This window comes from Polistes fuscatus, unplaced genomic scaffold, assembly GCF_010416935.1.
Source record: "Polistes fuscatus isolate 324 unplaced genomic scaffold, CU_Pfus_HIC Scaffold4, whole genome shotgun sequence".
NCBI lineage: Eukaryota > Metazoa > Arthropoda > Insecta > Hymenoptera > Vespidae > Polistes > Polistes fuscatus.
Genome location: NW_025113118.1, coordinates 10,175,716 through 10,195,260, shown reverse-complemented (window position 1 = coordinate 10,195,260; position 19,545 = coordinate 10,175,716). Strand labels below are relative to the sequence as shown.

The following is a 19,545-nucleotide window of genomic DNA, read 5'->3' as shown; positions in this document are numbered from 1 at the left end:
GTGGGTGACATTTAGTAATTTTTTGGGGTCTTTTTTTTTTCCCTTCAATTTTCCCTTACCGTGTAACACCAAACGATAATCCTTGAAAGACCGACATCATTATCATAATGATTTGATTAATTCACTGAAAAAAAGAAAAAAATGATTACAAGATCACGTTGTAATATTATTTGAAAATAAATGTTATTAAAAGTTGCATCCTTTTTTTTCGTTTCTTGGCGTTCATCGCGTGCATCGTTTTAAATATGTTCAATGTAAATACGCGTCTGTGTGTACATACATACAAATAAGTTTACATTACTCAAAGAGAAACGATCCTTATCTCGTAACGATTCATTTATCATTATTCATCTCGTAACGGAGATTCAGAAAATTTTCATTTAAAAATAAATAAGGAGAAAAGAAAAAGAAAAAGAAAAATGAAGGAGGAAAAGAAAAAGAAAAAAAGAAAAAAGAGGAAAGAAGAAGGAAAAAATAGAAAAACTAGAAAAAAACAACATTTTTCTAACGTAACCGTGAGTGCGTGCACACGACGTTTATAGAATAATAGGAACCTTGATAACTACAAGGTCGACAAAGACTTCGATATCTATTTTAACAAAGAAAGAAGAAAAAAAACACGTAGGAAAATATTGTCCTAACGGAATCGTTAACACCTTGTTGTTCCCTATAATACAACCTTGACAATATCGAGGTCAACCGGGATTCAAGATCATTTATATGGACCCCTACACGTGATTATGTGATTCTTCGAGAGTCTCTTGCATAATTTTATTATACCCCTTGTTAACAAACACACAAGAAAGTTTCCTTTTATGTTTTTTACTTTCCTGGTTGGACGGAAAGAAAAAGAAAGAAGTAAAGAAAAAGAAAGGACAGATGAGAAGAAGAAGAAGGAAAACGAAAAAGAGAAACGTAATACGCTAATAAAAGATGTTTATTATTTTGTTCCGTGTCGATGAACCGAAATTACGAAGAGATAAGAGTTAAGAGTTGTTATGTCGTTTGTATCTCAAATTTGTAGATCATTAGAAGAGAAAACAAATAATAAATAAATATATATATATATATATATATATATATATATATATATATGTTACCATTAAAATTTGAAAGCCATTAATGTGCACATTACCTAGTTGATCTTCAGATTAACTGATTTGTTCCGTAAACGTGCGGAATTAAGAGTTTCCCGCATTTTATCTAAATAATTTACACATTAACGGCTTCCGCATCGTTAAATTATCGTTAAAGAAGATGTCCCTGTTATAGAAATATTTTTACGTCAAACAGTAATAAAACAATTCTTTGATACTGAGCAGGGTTGCAAATAATGTGACTGTAAATCTAAATGTACAACGAATTGATCGTAAAAACCCAATTGCTATGTAATTCAAAGTGTCACCGATCTTTAGATTGCTCTAATAACTAAACATAATTTGTGTTATTTTTTGCAAATTCATTTCCTTAATTGTAATAATATTTTAAATCGTTTGATTTTTTTCCATTATAGTTTTTAAATCGATTAATTCTATCAACTAATTTGTTGATTATTTGATCATATTAATTTGATTCTTTAGATATAGAAAAATAAATAAATAACATTATGTTAATTTGAACGTACAGAAAAATTACTGTTGTTCCATCCAAAGATTTTATTTTCACTTTAACGAGTATCTAGTAGATAATGTGCAGATTATCTAGATTACCTAGATAATTTGAGAAATGAAATAATTTTCGATACTTTAACGGATCACTCTAGTTAATCTGCATATTATCTAGACAATCTACAAACTAATATATATATATGTAGAATAATTTAATGATCATGGTACAGAGAGCGAAAATTCTCTGGTTGATAAAATTCTTTGCTCTTATTTCAATTTACATCCGCTTCTGTACAGAAACTCTCTCGCACAACTAAGACTAACTCTCTCTTTCCTCTATCATCACCGATCTAATCCCATCTGCTCTAACTCCGTTCTCCCGCTCTCTTTTCGCATTCCATCGAAACTCTGGTACTTCGATCCTGTTCGCATAATTGCTTTTAATTAATTATCCCCTTTTTTATTAACATGTAACGTAACATTACACATACGACGAGAAAAATATTACGAATTATTATTATTTATAAGTTTCGTAGTTTAAATTCAATCCTTTGGCAAATAACATTTACCCCCCCCTTCCCCCGTTCCCCCTTTTCCCCTTTTGCGAATAAACATTCATCCTATTTCTTTGCAACTATACTACATTTTAAAATTTGTAATTTGATGAATTTGATTCGCAAAATTGATATCCATTTAATCGGATTAAATATGATTATACAAAACAAATTGATCGGTATTTTATATATATATTTTTCTCCATTGATTATTTATTAGAAAATTAATTGAATAAACAGATTATAATGGATACATCACAGTATGTAGATTTACTTATATATATTACGTGTACGCATTAGTGCATTATCGTAAACGGAGATGCATCACGAGAGTACACGTAACAGGTTTCGAGAACTTACCAACCTTCCAACCGATAGTTATTGCATCGATATGTAAACCGTGTATCGAAGTGAAACGATATCCATTGTAACTACCATGTGCAGTCATCGTCTCTACGTAAATACTCCTTCTTATCGTTGCTGACTATCGAAAGTTTGCGAATCATGACTACAATTCCAAAAAAAGAAACAAATAACAATTAACAAAATGTTATTTACTCTTCGCGAAGATGATTCATGAACCCGAATCTTATTATTATTTGTTTTCTGCATTTTATTTATGCATTAATATAAAATATTCGGCACAGTGTTTGATTTTTATTCTATTCAATTTTATTTCTTTTCTTTTCTTCTCCTTCTCCTTCTTCTTCTTCTTCTTCTTCTTCCATATTTATTATTTCGAATAATTAAGGACAAAAATAAATTGAATTTGTTCGAAATGCTAGAAAAGAATACTAATCAAGTTGTTGCAACGTGGATGACATTGACTATCCCGTTCCTCGTCGGCACCTTCGTTGCCATGGTGAAAGTTAACGAGGCGCATCTTCAAGGTCATCGTCGAAGAACCCGAAGAAGAGTACCAATGATGGAGAAGGATTCTTCCACGTGATCATCATTTTGGAAATTTGGTAGTTCTCGTTGAGGATAGAACAAATATAATATCTTTTAAGAGAGAGAGAGAGAGAGAGAGAGTTAGTCAACACACAAAATTCGTTGATAAATGTAATCGTTAGAAAAGTACGAGTAAAGAGAAAAGAAAGAAAAATAAATAAAAAAAAGGAAGAAAGACAGAGAAAGAGAGAGAGAGAGAGAGAGAGAGAGTAACGAGAAGATTGATATCTAAATTGCTTCAAGTGTTAATCACTCTATTGTATATTTTTATTAAATGAACGTGAGCGCACGTGTCGTGCCAAAGCGATTATGAGTGAAAATATGAGAAAATAAATAACAAAAAAAAAGAGATAGAAAAAGAGAGAGAGAGAGAGAGAGAGAAATAAGTTACAACACGAGAGCAATTACAAGCACGGATCTTCTTCTTCTTCTTCTTCTTCTTCTTTTATATTTTCTTTGTATTAGCAAAAAAGTATCTATGAAGTATGTACACACAGAGATATATGAGAATGTTGTTAATATTGTAAAACGACAGATAAAAAAATATTGAATTATTGCTGGAACGATTTGTATCATTTCTTGGAAAGGATCTATATATTTTTTTGTATATTTCAATTAAAAAAAAAAGGAAGAAGAAGAAGAAGAAGAAAAAGGAGATACGAGTTAAATAACTTTTGAAAAATGAATTCAACCAATTTTCGAGATGAATTAAAAATTACAAAAGAAAAAAAAAAGAAAATATGTTTAAATAAAACATCGAAAGGTAATTTAGCGAGTCAAAATAAATGATCCTTTGCCATATTCGTTCGGATATTTATTTCTTTCTTTCCTTTTTCTTTTCTTTTTCTTTTTATTACTTGAATTAATACAAAGAAGAGATTTCGCACGCGACTCGGAATCTTTTTTAAGACTATTTCGGGAACCATGAAAATACGCGGAAGAAACGTGTTTTAGCACATGAAACAGGACGATACGCGAACGGACGCAAATTCCTTTTTATTTTTTATTCCTTCTTTCTTTTTTCTTTTTTATTCGTTCGTACAGATACCAAAGGATAGAAATGGAAAGTTCTTAGTTCATTCTTTCCATTCTTGAGGTGTTAAGAGGATAACACTCTTGTAATGTAAGATGTGTGTTAAATATTACAACGATACCGGTAATAACTTTGATTATTTTCTTAATAATAAAAAGCATTTTTGTCTCTCTCTCTACCTTTATACAATAATATATATAATGATATAATATAATATAATATATATATAATATAAAAATTATATTTAATATATTATATATAATAATATAATATATATATTAACAATTATTATTTTAATTATTTTATATATTATATTACATATTATATAACATTATATTATATTATATTATTAATATATTATTACTTATTATATTATATTAATATAATTTATTAATATCACTTTTATATATTATTATTATTATTATTAACTTTCAATGAGAGTAAAAGAAACTCCAGGCGTTATTTTAAATACTATCGTATAGAAAATCGGGAAAAAAAAATTACACAAAGAGGATGTACTCGCACACGCGAGTCAAGTTGCGTGTACAAAGAAATCATTTATCGATAAGATAGAATGTTAAAAAAATAAAAAGGTTTGAGATAAAGATGGAAAAATAGAAAGAGAGAGTGAGAAAGAGAGATAGACAAAGGGTGAAACGAAATGGTTGACCTTTGAAAATGAACAAAATCGAGTGTACGAGTGGTTAACCCCTAATAATAGGTCTCTAATGACGAGCAAGATCGATTCAGGCAGACGTCGTCGTGTTCTGTTGGGTCCTTGCAATATCCCAGGGTGGGATGAGCTATGGGACTTGGTGGGGACCGTTTCTATATAATCCTCGACGATGGGGCCCGTCTCTCCACATCCTATCAGTTACGTTTCTTTAACCGTCAACCTCTTGGCTTACTTTTAAAAGAAAGAGAGAGAGAGAGAGTAAGAGAGAAGGAGAAAGAAAAAAAAAAAAAAAGAAGAAGGATCCCAAAAAATAAACAACGAGATAAACAAGGTGAGCGGCGAAACGAACATCCGTTATTTTTTTTTTTCTTCTTTTCTTTTTCGGTTGTTTTCGTCAATTTTTTTCTTTTTCTTTTTTTTTTTTTTGACTTACATTAGTGGTGCCATACCAACGTGTTGGGATAATTCATTTGCATTTGATTATTTTTTTGCTTTCCTTTTTTTTATTTTTTTATTTTTTTTTGATAATTTATTATAATATATAATGTCATATAGTTTTTATTTATTTTTTATTTTATTTCACTACGATCGATCGTTAAGGCGTTATAAAATGAGAAAAAAGAAGAGGTATTTTAGAATTCTATAGAAATTTGTCTTTTCTTTTCTTTCTTTCTTTCTTTCTTTAGGACTGCGGTAATTACTCAATTAAAAATCAATAAAATATTTGTCATGATATTTACGAGATATGTGTATAATTTTAATTACGACGATTCGCAGTAAGCGAGTAGATTGTTGCAAAAATTTTGTCGACGAGTATAAAATAAAATAAAATAAAATAAAATAAAATAAAATAAAATAAAATAAAATAAAAATAAAAATTGTAAAGATAGAAGATAAATTCGAACGAAACGTTTTCTACCGGAAAATATTTATTATTATTCCGTGTGAATGGTTCGTATATTAATTAAAAGATTTTTCTTACCATATCACCCGTATCTCTTTCTCTTTTTTGTTTTCTCTCTTTCTCTTACACTTTCTCTCTTACTATCCATCTTCTAACTCGTGTTATTTTATATTTTTCAGCTGATCCTGCTGCCACTGACCTTGGTATTGGTCCTCGCAACTATTTGCACAGCAGACCCAGCGATTAATGAAGCGAGACCACACAGTAACAGGCCAGGAAGATTCTTATCTCTTCCGAATCCCCAAAACTGTCTCAATCGTAAGTGTTTGTTTAAATTTTTGCTTCTTTTTTTTTTTATTTTTTTTTACAAATACAAAATTTGCGATTTCGGTGAACGAATATAGAGAGAGAGAGAGAGAGAGAGATTTCTTTTTTTTTCTTTTATCATCCGATTTAAATTATACTATTCTCAATCAGATCATGTTGATTTTTTATCAACACGTACAATTTGTATTTTTCAATGTGAATTACACATTTATACGAATCACGATGTGTTATATATATTATTCTACTAATTTGGAAGGGGGCGGGAAGAAAAGGAAAAATAAAAAAAATAAAAAAGAAAAAACAATTAGAATAAAAATTTCGAAGGTTATTCCTCATTATCAAGATAGGAATCGTTTTAGCGACTTAAAGAAGAAATCGAGGTTAAAGTACTGACGTACTCGTTAAAAGAGGCCTTTCGCATGCTTTGAAAGCAGACAAGATCGTCGAGGACTCTTATGCAAGCAACACACTCGTGGTTTTTCTTTTTCTTTTTTTTCTTTTCTTTTATTTCTTTCCTTCTTTTTCTTCATTAAAAAAATATTTCCAAGCATCGGTCAGTGACTTAAAAAAAAAAAGGAAAAAAACGTTGAATAATTCTTCCACGATCTTTTTTCTTATTTTTTTGGTTTTTTTGTTTTTTTTCTTTTTTTTTTATTTTCCATTCTTAGAAAGTATTCGATAACTATTCGATCGATAATTTTTGTCCTATAGATAAACACACTGGTGTATCTTAATAATTATTAATACATAACGTGAAGGTATATATAAATATTTGACTAACGTGGTATATCTCATTTATACGACGGAACGTCGAATCAAAATTAATTTGACGAGAACTCGTATGTGACATACGAATAGTATTAAATAATAAATATGAAAAGAGTAAATCCCTCCCATTCGGGGTTTGTCAAACTGTCACGTTTGACGGATCAATCAGGTAAAAAGATAAATTCAATTTTAATTCGACGTTATAAAAGGATATGGTTAATTATCGAAGAATCCCGGTAATCAATTTGTCTGATTCGTTTTAATGATATAACGGGGTTTCTTGTCAATGACGTTACTCAAAGCGGTCCCTATTATGATCGATCGTTCACATTTTCTTTTCTTTTCTTTTCTTTTTTTTTCACCCTCCCCCCAGGCCCCCCTTTTACAATTAGATATCGTTGTTTTTTTATTCTTCTGCGTGTTTCTTTATTTCATCTTTATTTTTGTCTTCGAGATGTTAGATATAAAAGATAGCGGTATTGATCGATGACGTTTTAGATAATTATAAAAAAAAAAAGATTATTTCGTTGCAATTCTCGTGATTCCTTACTTATTGAATAATTCAAATGCAATAATAATCCGACTGATTTCATTAATGAACCGTAGAAAAACATTGCTATTATCGTAAAATACATCGTCTCTTGTGAGGATTAAAAAAAAAAAAAAGAAAAGAAAAATCGTAAAAAAGTTAAGCTTGTTTTATGTGATATAAATGGATACGGTTGATTGCGTCGATGATGATTCTCCTCCAAAGGGGATTTAAACGTCGAACGTTTAAACGATTACATAATACATTCCCTTCTATAGTGCAGGATGATCAGGAAGTGAAATGTTCAGAAGTTACTGTCGTAAGAACCAGACTGTCGTAAGAAGTGGGCGTTTTAAAGTAACTCTTTTGTGTCATTAAAATATACATATATATATATTTTATGAGATTTTGAATTATGCGAACTGACTTAAGAAAAATTAAACAATTTGATTTTTTGTGAAGTTCGTTAATTTTTATTCAAAGAATTTGAATATATCATTCGTTTATAGTTTACATGATCGATATATGATTTAATTTATATCTCGAATTTTCGACGAAGAAAAACAAATTCTCTTACATGGTTGTTTTTTTTTGTCCAAAAGAGTACCAAATTTATCTAATCAATGATATGCGTATTTTTTTCGTAGAATTTTACACATTTATTTATTTTTTAGAGAATTGATTTTTTATTCAATCCAATAAAATAATTACCGTAATTTCCACGGTATTTAATTAACGTGAATGGTAAGAAAGAAACCGTGGGAGTGGATATTTTCTCGATAGAGAGGATGATGCCGATCTTTATAGATCCCCTCCCCCGTCGCCACTCCCCCCCACCCCGACGATGAACAAGTTAATGTACTCTTACCTTCTCTCTCTTATGTTAGAATGTTTCATCCGTCCGTTTAGAATGTCGGAGAATTACGAGAGAGAAATAAGTATAAACTAACAAAAAGATGATAAAAATAAAAAAAAAAAAAGAAAAAAATTAAAAATAATTTCTAAAAATTAATAATAAATATATATTTATGACACGCGCATGTGTGAAACGAGTTCGACGACGTTATCTTTAATCTCGATTCTCTTGCGTTTTTTTCGTAATCGCAGAATCTATAATTAAATTTAATTATAAACGATAGAAAGAAAACAAGAAGAACCAAAAAAAAAAAAAAAAGAAAGAAGGAAAAAAAAAGAAGAAATAAAACTTTCTTTCGAACAAATTCAAACGCGAAATAATCGCGAGAATTATTTCGATTTTGAAATTTGAATTTATGTTGGCGTAAAAAGCGGTCAAGTGTGCCAGTTTAAAACGAGTTCTCCTCTCCAAACGAACGAAAGAACGAAGGAACGAACGAACTTACACTTTCGATTTTCATCGGCGAAACGGCTATATGATCGCGTGCGTTGTAAACCAAGAGAGGAAAGGAAGAGTTGTGAAGCTAAGAAAAACCGTTATTCACTTCACGAGCCGTGTCGACCCATTGACCTGCGTGGAAGAGAAAAATTTCACCATCGCGAATGAGTGAGACTTACCTGGCTGTCGATGACGAGATTCTTAGTCGAATGGTGGATGATAACTAATTTCCTTTTATTTTTTCGTTTCTTTTTGTTTTTCCTTTCTTTTTTGTGTTTTTCTTTTTCTTTTTCTTTTTATTCATCAAATTTCTTTATTTTTCTTTTCATTTCTCTTTCTCACATTTTTAGCTTGTATATTAAATATATTATATTTTTTATTCATTATGTTTTATTTTTTTTATGTTTTTATACTTAAACCAAGTGTTCGTACTTTAATCGAACGTTAACCAAGTATTAATTCATTTTATTTTTGCTTTTTCTTTTTCTTTTTCTTTTTATTCATCAAATTTCTTTATTTTTCTTTTCATTTCTCTTTCTCACATTTTTAGCTTGTATATTAAATATATTATATTTTTTATTCATTATGTTTTATTTTTTTTTATGTTTTTATACTTAAACCAAGTGTTCGTACTTTAATCGAACGTTAACCAAGTATTAATTCATTTTATTTTTGCTTTTTCTTTTTCTTTTTTATTATTTTATTTATCGAATTTTCTATTTTTCGACTTTTTCATTTTTTTCATTTCTAACTTGTATATTAAACCTACATTATTATGTTTTTATATTTTAACCGAACTTTAATCAACTGTTAACGTTTTATACTCTAACTTATTAACATTATTTATTTATTAATTTATTTATTCAATTACATGGGCGTATCGAAAAGTTTCGAAACTTATTCTTTTTCTGTCCTTTTTCTTTTTCTCTGAAAAAGTTAAAAATTCATTTGACCGAGATATAAATGGTTTCTGTGTTACTAGGTTTCAAATTTTTCAACCCACTAACGCATACGATTATTTTATCAATCAATAATATATTTTTATTGGACAATATTAATATCGTGTATCAAAAGTGTATGCGATTAAAAATGAAAATAACTATATACAAGAGAAAAAGAGAATGAGAGAGAGAGAGAGAGAGAGAAAGAAAAAAAAAGAAAATGAGATCGATATATGTCTCGAAATTAATGAATTCTACTTTCTCCAACGCGAATGGAAATCAGACGTCATAAACGCGTGTAAAAATGAGAATATCGATTTTTCTCTCTCTCTCTCTCTTTCTAATGTTCCTTTTTAACTTCATAATACATTCTCAACGATGCACGCGAATTCACATTTTTTCTTTTTTCCTTAATAATCAAACTAAAAAAAAAAAAAAAGAAAAAAAGAAAAGACCTGTTATCAAGAAAATATCTGATACGTCGATAATAATTGCATATCATTATCGAAGTTAACGGATGATATACAATCTGTCGTAGAAAAACATGAGTTCCGTATTTGTAAATTGTGTTTCTTCTTTTTTTTTCTCTCTCTCTCTCTCTTTACGTCGAATATAAAAAATGATTTAAAAAGAAAAGAAAAAAACATTACCTTAATGTTCAACAACAGTTTAACAATTTATAAAAGGTGTAGAAATTATTTGTTATTTTATTATGAAATAATTGAATTGAATATTCGTGATTAATACTTCATATATTGAATCTTGTCAAAAATGTTAGTGAGCGTTGAAGTGTCAAAAAAAAAAAAAAAGAAAGAAGAAGAAAAAGGTTAAGAAAAAGAAATGAGAAGTAAGAAAAAAAAAAGAAAAAAAAAAGAGAAAGAGAAAATAAACATCAACGCGTCTTCGTACTTATACGATTACACAATTATCGTCTGTAACAACGGTACTCACGAGTAAAACGATTATCGTAATAAATATGGGAGTTCCTTGACACAGAGCGAGACAAACGGGACGTTAAAATATAATAAAAGTATATAAATATTTAATGAAAACGAGATTATATAACGATCTTAAATTGCTAATGTGTACACGAGGATAATCAAGTTAATTTTCATTCTTCTATCGAATAGTTTTTCTTTATTTCTTTTTTCTTTTCTTTTTTTTTTCTCTACAATCAACTCCGTGGAAGAAATCACGTATAATAAATATAATAAATACTAATGCATTTTTATATATATATATAATATATTATATAAATAACCACATAATATAATAAATATTTTAAAATAATTTATAATGTAGTATTATAAATACATAGAGAGAATATAAATGTTAGAAATATTATCCTCTTTATCGTATAATATTTGATTCGTATTATCGTTAATCCTTAATGTAATTAGTAATTTATACACGCATAGAGAGAAAGAGAGAGAGAGAGAGAGAGAACAACGACACGCGTATTATTCGATTTTAAATTTGGATTTAATCGGAAATAAGAAAGTGGCATAAAGAGAAAACGAAAAGAAAGTAAATAATTTAAAGGTGTGCCTCTTGGTCGCCTTGGGAACACATCTCCTGGTGCCTTGACAGTCGTAATTCTTGTTCCACTGTTAGTAGTTGGAGTTCGTTAAATTTATACCGAGATCGAGAATCACGACTCTGTCCTATGTCGTAATACACCACCTGATGGACGGATCTTCTTCTTCTCTTCTTCTTCTTCTTCTTCTTCTTCTTCTTTTTCTCCTTCTTCATTTTCATCTTCATCCTCTTATTCGTTGTTGTTCGTAGTATAGAAACACGAGGAGGTGTGTGCAATCATTCCACCATAACGTCGATTTGAATTTACACGGTCCTGCTGCTCTTTGCCTTTCTATCTTGAAATCAAGGATCATCGAATTATTTTTCGACGAACCAATGAATAAATATCACATCACGTGTTTAATTTATATATACTTTATATTTATTTCTATATATTTTTTAATATATTATAAATAACCACATAATATAATAAATATTAAAATAATTTATAATGTGAGAGTATTATAAATACATAGAATATAATTGTAAGAGAAATATTATATATAATTTATTATATATAATATATATATATATATTTTAATTGAACAGCAATATTGTGATGATTAATTTGATCAATTTTTTTTATCTATCCTTTTATTCGCGTTCAATTTATTATTATTTAATCTTAATTTATTTCTTTCTTTCTTTCTTTCTTTCTTTATTTTCTATATACGAGTTACATAAATTTACAAAGTCATATTTTAGATTACGTAGGATTTCTCTTCGATATCGTTAGATCATTTCAAAGAGTCATCATCCTAACGAGAACAAAAGAACCAAATGAAAAGAACAAAAAACAATGTAATCTTCATCGAATAACAATCTAACAAACTGTTGCACGTTCCCCTACATTTCGGTTACGAATTTATTCGCGACAGTGTTAATGTATTTGCCTGTTGTCAAACAATAGTATGCATAAGACGTTATATTACACGGCACGTCAACTTTACAATCGTTTAACCGCGGTCAATGTCTTGCTGAACACGTGCACGAACTCGGTGAGTCTCGATCGACTACCGCGATATGTCGAGAAGAAACACGATAAACATGAATTTGCAACATCTATGGAATTTCAATCCTATCTCTTTTATTTCTGATCTCTCTCTGAACGTCGAATATTTACTCGATATTTCATTTCGATCAATATTTCTTACAAAATAACAATAATAATAATAATAATAATAATATAAGAATACACGTACACTCATATACACTTACACACATATATACACACATACACACATGTATATAAACGCACGTGTACAAATTAGATATGAAAGACGATATCATTTTCGTCATCGCAACGTCATCAAATTATAAACGTTTATTAAAAAAAGTTTCTTATATAACTACGAAATACCAAAAGTTAACTCAAGAATACAAACGTCTTTCGAAGTTTCTTTTCTTTTCTTTTCTTTTCTTTTCTTTTCTTTTTTTTCTTAACAACGACGCAACTTAACTTTCACATAAAACTCGAAGAAAAATTCGTAGATAATTGTATTACACAATAATAAGGACAAACGCACCTTTCCTTACATACATTGTGTCCAAAGTATGAGTGTGAGTATAGTTATCCTATCTTTTAACTTCGATAATTGGCTGAACAATTGAAGAAAATTGCACGTGACCAAGCGCACAACGCGTAGAAAAGCATTTACTATGTTTATGTGGGGCGATGATTCGATTCTGCGTGCATCGTAATCATCTTCATCATCATTATCATCATCATCATCATCATCATCATCATCATCATCATCATCATCATCGTCGTCATCGTCGTCGTCTTAGTCTTCGTCTTAGTCTTCTTCGTTGTTTTGCTTGGCTGTCTTCTTGTTCGTCTTCTTCATCTTCATGATGAGTGAGCACCGTTGTTGCTCTAGGAAAGAGGGTTTGTAATCGGCGTCGCGTCATTATCGTTCGCTTTAAATGTCAACGGTTTTATACTTTTTCTCGGTATTTATGCAGGTATGCCTCTCCCATCGACAATTTACGACGTGTGTTCCATTATGAGTAGTAGTAGTACCTAACGCCGTGTTACGAAACATTATATGTGTATTCGGATTCCGTGTTACAAGTGCTTCTTTCTCCATCTCTTTCTATATATATATATATATATATTTTTTTTTATTCACATGGAAAGAACTTTTATCCTTTTATGAGAGTCATATGAGCTTCTTTAAAGAACCCCTCTACTTACGTAAATTGTCTTTATTTTATTATTTTGTCTTTTTTTTGTATTGTATTTATATCTGTCGACGTTAATTGCCGTTCAGTTTGTTTTAGAATTATTAACGAAAAGTTTGTCATTAAAATTGGTTCATCGGATGTGTTTACGTGTATACGTTTTATTACCTTTTAACGGAATTAATATGGTTTGGTTATACGTATATTCGTTTCTCGTATGTGTGTGCGTTTGTTAATTTTAATAATGGGATTAATTTGTTGTTTTTTTTTTGTTACTTTTAGGACCTAAACAATTCAATTTCCGTGGTCACAATTACTTCTACAGCGGACACGTTCCTGCCCACGCTAATCAAAAAGTCGATTGGTTGGATGCTAGAAACATTTGCAGAGAATATTGTATGGATTTAGTATCTATGGAAACTCAAGAGGAGAATAATATGGTCTTCAGACTTATACAACAGAGTAAGTATAATAATAAATCATGAAATAACGATCGATTGGCCGATAATTATACAACGGACACTTAAATGAATCACATTTATCCTTCGTAATCGCGGATTTCAATTTCAAATGTAATTGGGACAATTTTCTTTATTCGTCTTCGCGTTTAGAGATGACAACTTATTCTTTCCTATCGATAAAAAAAAAGAAAAGAAGAAGAAAAAAAACGATACCACAGAAAGAGAGATAGAAATCGTAAACAAAGTAGTCGATCATTAAATTTAAATAAAGAAATATGTAAAATTATGAAAATCATCAATGAGAAGATACTACGTAAGAATTTCAACGACTAACATAAAGAGACGTGGCACGATAACCTTAGAAAGTTCTACACAACAGCATTAAGAATCAACCGAAGAAGAAAATGTCGTTAATAACGAAGCACTCGTGGATTCTTAAATGATTTATACGCCCGTCGTAACTTTCATTCTCACAAGATACATCATTCTTGACGGCTCGAATATTTCGAAACGAACGACCTAACGACGTAACATGTTACATAGACTCCAACGACTATTTGATGATTAACGAAATTAAGCTGACTTAATTATTGATTGGCAACGAAAACATTTCTTAACTTAACTCAACTTACGAGAATATTCTAATAACTATTTCTAAATATACGCGTTTCTATTATAATAATACACATTTAAATATTTACATATTTTAAATCGATAATCATTTCGTCGATGCGTATAAGTATCGCATAATATTTTCTAATCTTAAATCATCGAAACACGAATCTCATAAAAAGAAAAAAAAAAAGAAGTGACGAGGAGAGTATAACGTCGATCTTTCAAGGTGATGCGAAGAATCTTTAAGTGGGTTGAGGCTGCGATCTCATCTTTTTATGCAATAGTATTGTATAGTGTCTCGCGGTCTCCGATTCCCGATCTCTTTCGCACAATCAACGATTTCTTTCTTCGACTAGTAAAACGGAAAAGAGACGAAAATATTTCAATTGTCGAAATTGCAATTGTTCCTTACGTTACTTGAATCTATTCTTCTTTTTTATTTCTTTTCAGACGACGTTCCTTATATTTGGACATCCGGTCGTCTTTGTGATTTCAAGGGTTGCGAAAATCGACGCGATTTGGAGCCTAAATCATTGTACGGTTGGTTCTGGTCAGCTAATCGTGAGAAAATGGCGCCAACCAACCAGATACCACCTGGCTGGGGTTTCAATCCTTGGTCTCAAACTGGACACAAGAAAGTTAGGCAACCTGATAATGCGGAATTCGATATCAACGGTACCAACGAGTCCTGTTTATCTGTACTTAACAACGTTTACAACGATGGTATCGCTTGGCATGATGTTGCTTGCTACCACGAGAAACCTTTCGTTTGCGAAGATTCCGAGGAACTCCTCAATTATGTCGCAAATACCAACCGTGGTATTCGTCTGTGAGAGATTGTCTACGCCTTCGCAGGCCAACATGATGTCACGACGGTGGTCCTTCTCATCAGAATCATCAACACCCACCCCCCTTTTTTTCCTTCTTTGCTTTTACACGTTGCAATAGAGACACCAAGATAACGTTGTTATAAATTCAATGAAATTGTTACAAGGAAAATACTATTTGAATATTTTTCATATTAGTTATTATTCTAGAAGGAATTCGTTCTTATTATTTCATCATTTTTAATTGGCCTTGTTCTTTTTTCTCGAAAGTCTAGGAATTGTTCATAATTATCATTAGTTATTACAATTAAGTACTCTGATTAATAACTTCGATTGTCTCTGTGATAACAAAAGAAGCATTCATTTTCGATTATATATCATTTGATTTTGTCATAAAAAAAATGTTCAGTTTATCGTAATGTGTCTCGTCCTTGCAACTTTTTCCTTCCTTCTCATTACCCGATGAAGTTCAACTATAACTCTTTCCACTTCGTCCAATGTGTAATTATGATATTTCCGATAAAAAGTAATTTTCATTATGTACACGTATTTATTGATAGATATCTGGCTGACAGTTTCTGTACATTTATGAATAAATCGTAAACGTAGGTCTAGTAAGAAAGCGCTTTATTATGTTTTGACCTTTCGTGTCTCATTGCTGTTTTATAAAGAAAAAGAAGGAACAAGGTTCATTCGATTTTTCATATATTATTTTATTAATCATTCTCCATTTTAAAGATTATATACATAATATCAGTATATACGAAAAAAATGATCTAAATAATATACATTTTATTCATTATTAATTGTCTCTTTTCCTTCGCTCGATTCTGATAAAGATTTTACACGAGCTTTAGAAGTAGATGGTTCGGCATTTGCATTTGTTTTCTTTCTCTTACAATTAATCCTATTTATTCTACGACCTGGTCCAAATTTTCGTTTTCGTGGAAGTGTCGTAGGATCTACAAAATAAATGTCGTAGATAAAAAAATATGTTTTTGAAAACTAGCATTTTCTATGATAAAGAAAAAAAAAGAAAAAAGAAAGAACAAAATTACTCACGATCTTCTGGTATGTTCAATTGTTTTCTCAGAACATTTCGAATTTGTCTATTAATTATTTCTCTACATTGGCTATCAAAACCACTTGGTAACCATCCCCTTTTCTCATGACATCTTGTACCAGGCAAAGGATCAGGAAGTTTTGCCAACATTTCTTGTATTTCGTCCACGAGAATATCGCAATACTAAAAAAAATAATAATTTCAATATTGCATATCCATTATTTTAGAGGATATAAATCCCAAATATGTAATAAGAACCTGATAAAACATTTGTCTTGAAGGAGGAACCATGCCCTCTCTGTAAATATACATATTTTCATTCATTTCGGTTTCCTTTATCTCATTTGGTTCCATAGTTAAGTTCGGTGTGAGTATACTAGTCTTTGGTTTAGCTGCCGGGGCAGATTTGTACGGTAATGTATATTCTGAATAATTTCTTTTACATTTTATTGTAGAACCCAATCCACCTATATGATATATAAAAGATATACGTAAGTTTCTAAAATAAATAGTGCGACTGCAAATAATAAAAGAGAAGAAAAGAAAATATCCGTACGCATAGCTCTCAGTCTATAATCTAAGGTTTGATATTTTCTAGCTGTAATATCTGTCCGAGGATCATAGCCTAGACGAATCCACATAATTCTCCAAGGGCCTGTTATAAAGTAATATGCTACATAGGGTAACAATATTTTTAATTGTTCTGTTGAGAAATTTGTGTTATATAATATAGCATTTTTTGACCAAATTGGTCTTTCCTTGAACATTTCCCTAATTTTATCTATATGCGTTTTTTGTAGAAATTTCACTCTAATAGCAGCCTCAATACCATGCGGTGGTTTAGTAGGAACACCCTGAGTATTGAAGCAAATATAATTGACAAAACCTCCTCTATGTTTTTTATTTTTTCCAATGACATTTTCTGATAGCGAATTAGTTTCAGTTTTTGGTTTGTATTTATGTACACTGTCCATTCTGCTGAATGCAGCTGGTGGTAAGAAATAAGGTACGTCATTTTTTAACCACGAATAAGATGGAATACCAATTGGATGTATTTTATCGTATACACATTCCAATTTTTTTGGATTATCTTTCTTTTCTGTCATTGTCAAATATTGAAAATCACACAAATCTGAAAACAAGAAGTTATATAATAATTAAATTAAATAAATATAAAATAAAAATTGATGAATTTATTAAAATACTTGCTATTAAATTGAAATTCAGTATCGATTCTTCCTAATATTTTTAATTTTGGTAGTTCGTACTGTTCATCTTGAGAAAGATCTTCATATTTATTACGATCAAAAGTTGGTTCGATATCATTTATCACATCAAATAAATTCTTGGTTGCATCCGATAAAATATCAGAAATTTTAGTAGAAGATTCTTTGCTAGAACTTTCAATGTCAGTCATTGTCGATAAATTACAGTTTTGTATTTGTTCGGCTAAATCTGTTATAATATTATCTTTCTTTGAGACTTCGTGCTCATTTTGAATGTCATTTTGGTCGACGTTACTTTTAGAGCTATTGTTACTCAAAGACATATTTTTCATTACATTTTTCATAGTTTCTATATTTGTATTATCTTTAGATTTATGAGCATTTTCTTGTACTTTGTCAATCCTATGTTTTTTAACTCTAACTTTCAGTAAGAATGCCATTTTAGAATGTCTATCACCACATGCTGGTTTAGTGTATCCGTCATTAGGTCTAAATCTTAATTCAAGACGTCTATTGGGAGTATCTACTGCCTACCAAAAAAAAGAATTATTAAGAAAATATTGTGCAGAGATAGTGAAATCTCTTTTTAATAATATTCAATTCATAATATATATACCGTAGAAATTGCTTCGATACCACCTAACGTTTTGATAGCTTTGTCTGGATTAACAACGTTTCCTGGATATTTGATACAAGTAAATTTTCTATCCAACCTGTGTCCACCCGGTAAAACTGGACCAATGTATTCATTTTTTTCTTCTTCATAATTTTTCTCTCCTATTTTATCTTGATTATCATCTTTTTTCTATATATATATATATATATATATAACATATATTCTTAATTAATAATTGAAAATAAAACAATATTTCGCTAATGATCATGCAGTCGATGCAATTATAAATAAGAATAAAAAAAAAAAAAGAAAAACAATATTCACAAATTATCTATAAACTACTTACATTTTCATCATTACTATCATTATTATCCGAATTATCATCCGAGTCTTCATTACTAATCTCATCTACATAATTTTGGATTTCAAAATCTAAATCTTTGTCGTCGTCATTATCTAATAATTCATCCTCACTAGTAATATCAGGAATATTCATGTTGTTGTTTAACAATGAACAATTGAGATTGAAAAATAATAAACACCAAGCAAAACATTAGTCACATGTACGATTTTAAGGTTAGGTAACCTTTTTTACAGCTCGTCAAGATTCATGCGAGAATGCACAGCAGATTGTATTTTTCGCGGTATAAAAAATCTTTTTCAAATTTTTAAATGATATTACTAATATTATTTTATGTTAATTACTAAACATAAATAAATAAAATATTAAAAATTTTTATATATATACTAGAATATTAAATACTATATTCTCTCTAAACTATTTCCATGCTTCTGATCAGGTTGACCAACATACAACGTAAATAAATGCAAGAGTAAGATTGATCCCTCTCCCCCTCCATTATTCTTATATAAATGTCTCTTAATTAATTATTTATAGTTTTTAATAATTTTATCAATTTTTTTCTTTGTAGAAATAGTCGTTCGACTCATTATCGTTTGCAAATGTTTACATTGTTAATTTTCACGCTCGCAATTTTATCTAGATTTTGATGATCAACAACTCATTCAGAAGATAATAGTTTTATACGCAAACTGATTATTTGATATTTTGGACAAAATGTTATTATCTGTAGAAAAATCGTATCTAAAAATAGATCATTTTGAAGTACCATTTTTACACAATCAAAAATCCAATTTAAAAATAGTAATTAATCGGCTCGTGTAAAAATAAATCTTTATCTTTCGGATAGATCATTGATCATCGAAATTGGACAAAAAGTATGATTATAAGAAATCATGGTGTAAGCCTTCGCGAACGCGAATTCATATGAATTATTATATACAGATGTAAATAAAGTAATACTGACATT

General features: G+C 29.7%; 2 protein-coding genes and 1 long non-coding RNA gene across 3 annotated transcripts; 1 reads left to right on the top strand and 2 right to left on the bottom strand.

Moving 5' to 3' along the window:
* Positions 1-5,119: 5,119 nt before the first annotated feature.
* Positions 5,120-15,927, top strand: LOC122521000 (the record flags this gene model as incomplete). The annotated part of the gene is made up of 4 exons (XM_043641373.1): positions 5,120-5,152; positions 5,905-6,043; positions 13,689-13,868; positions 14,933-15,927. Coding segments are annotated over 4 exons (735 nt in total), but the record flags the coding sequence as incomplete, so codon positions are not given.
* Positions 11,386-13,634, bottom strand: LOC122521001. Its single transcript, XR_006304636.1, has 2 exons — positions 12,749-13,634; positions 11,386-11,514 (listed from the first exon to the last, which is right to left on the bottom strand). It is a non-coding gene; the product is annotated as an uncharacterized LOC122521001 (long non-coding RNA).
* A 114-nt stretch (positions 15,928-16,041) lies between the features above and the next one.
* Positions 16,042-18,945, bottom strand: LOC122520999 (general transcription factor 3C polypeptide 5). Its single transcript, XM_043641372.1, has 7 exons — positions 18,561-18,945; positions 18,215-18,403; positions 17,582-18,128; positions 16,929-17,504; positions 16,631-16,839; positions 16,372-16,555; positions 16,042-16,271 (listed from the first exon to the last, which is right to left on the bottom strand). The coding sequence occupies exons 1-7, from the start codon at positions 18,708-18,710 to the stop codon at positions 16,102-16,104; spliced, it is 2,025 nt and encodes a 674-aa protein (XP_043497307.1). The 5' UTR covers positions 18,711-18,945; the 3' UTR covers positions 16,042-16,101.
* Positions 18,946-19,545: the final 600 nt, after the last annotated feature.

Bases quoted from the DNA above. Each gene is read 5' to 3' on its own strand.
- LOC122520999 (XM_043641372.1), bottom strand. From the start codon at position 18,710: ATGAATATTCCTGATATTACTAGTGAGGATGAATTATTAGATAATGAC. The intron at 18,404-18,560 runs GTAAGTAGTTTA...ATATATATATAG, and splicing joins ATGATAGTAATGATGAAAAT to AAAAAAGATGATAATCAAGA. The intron at 16,840-16,928 runs GTACGGATATTT...TATATCATATAG, and splicing joins TTATAGACTGAGAGCTATGC to GTGGATTGGGTTCTACAATA.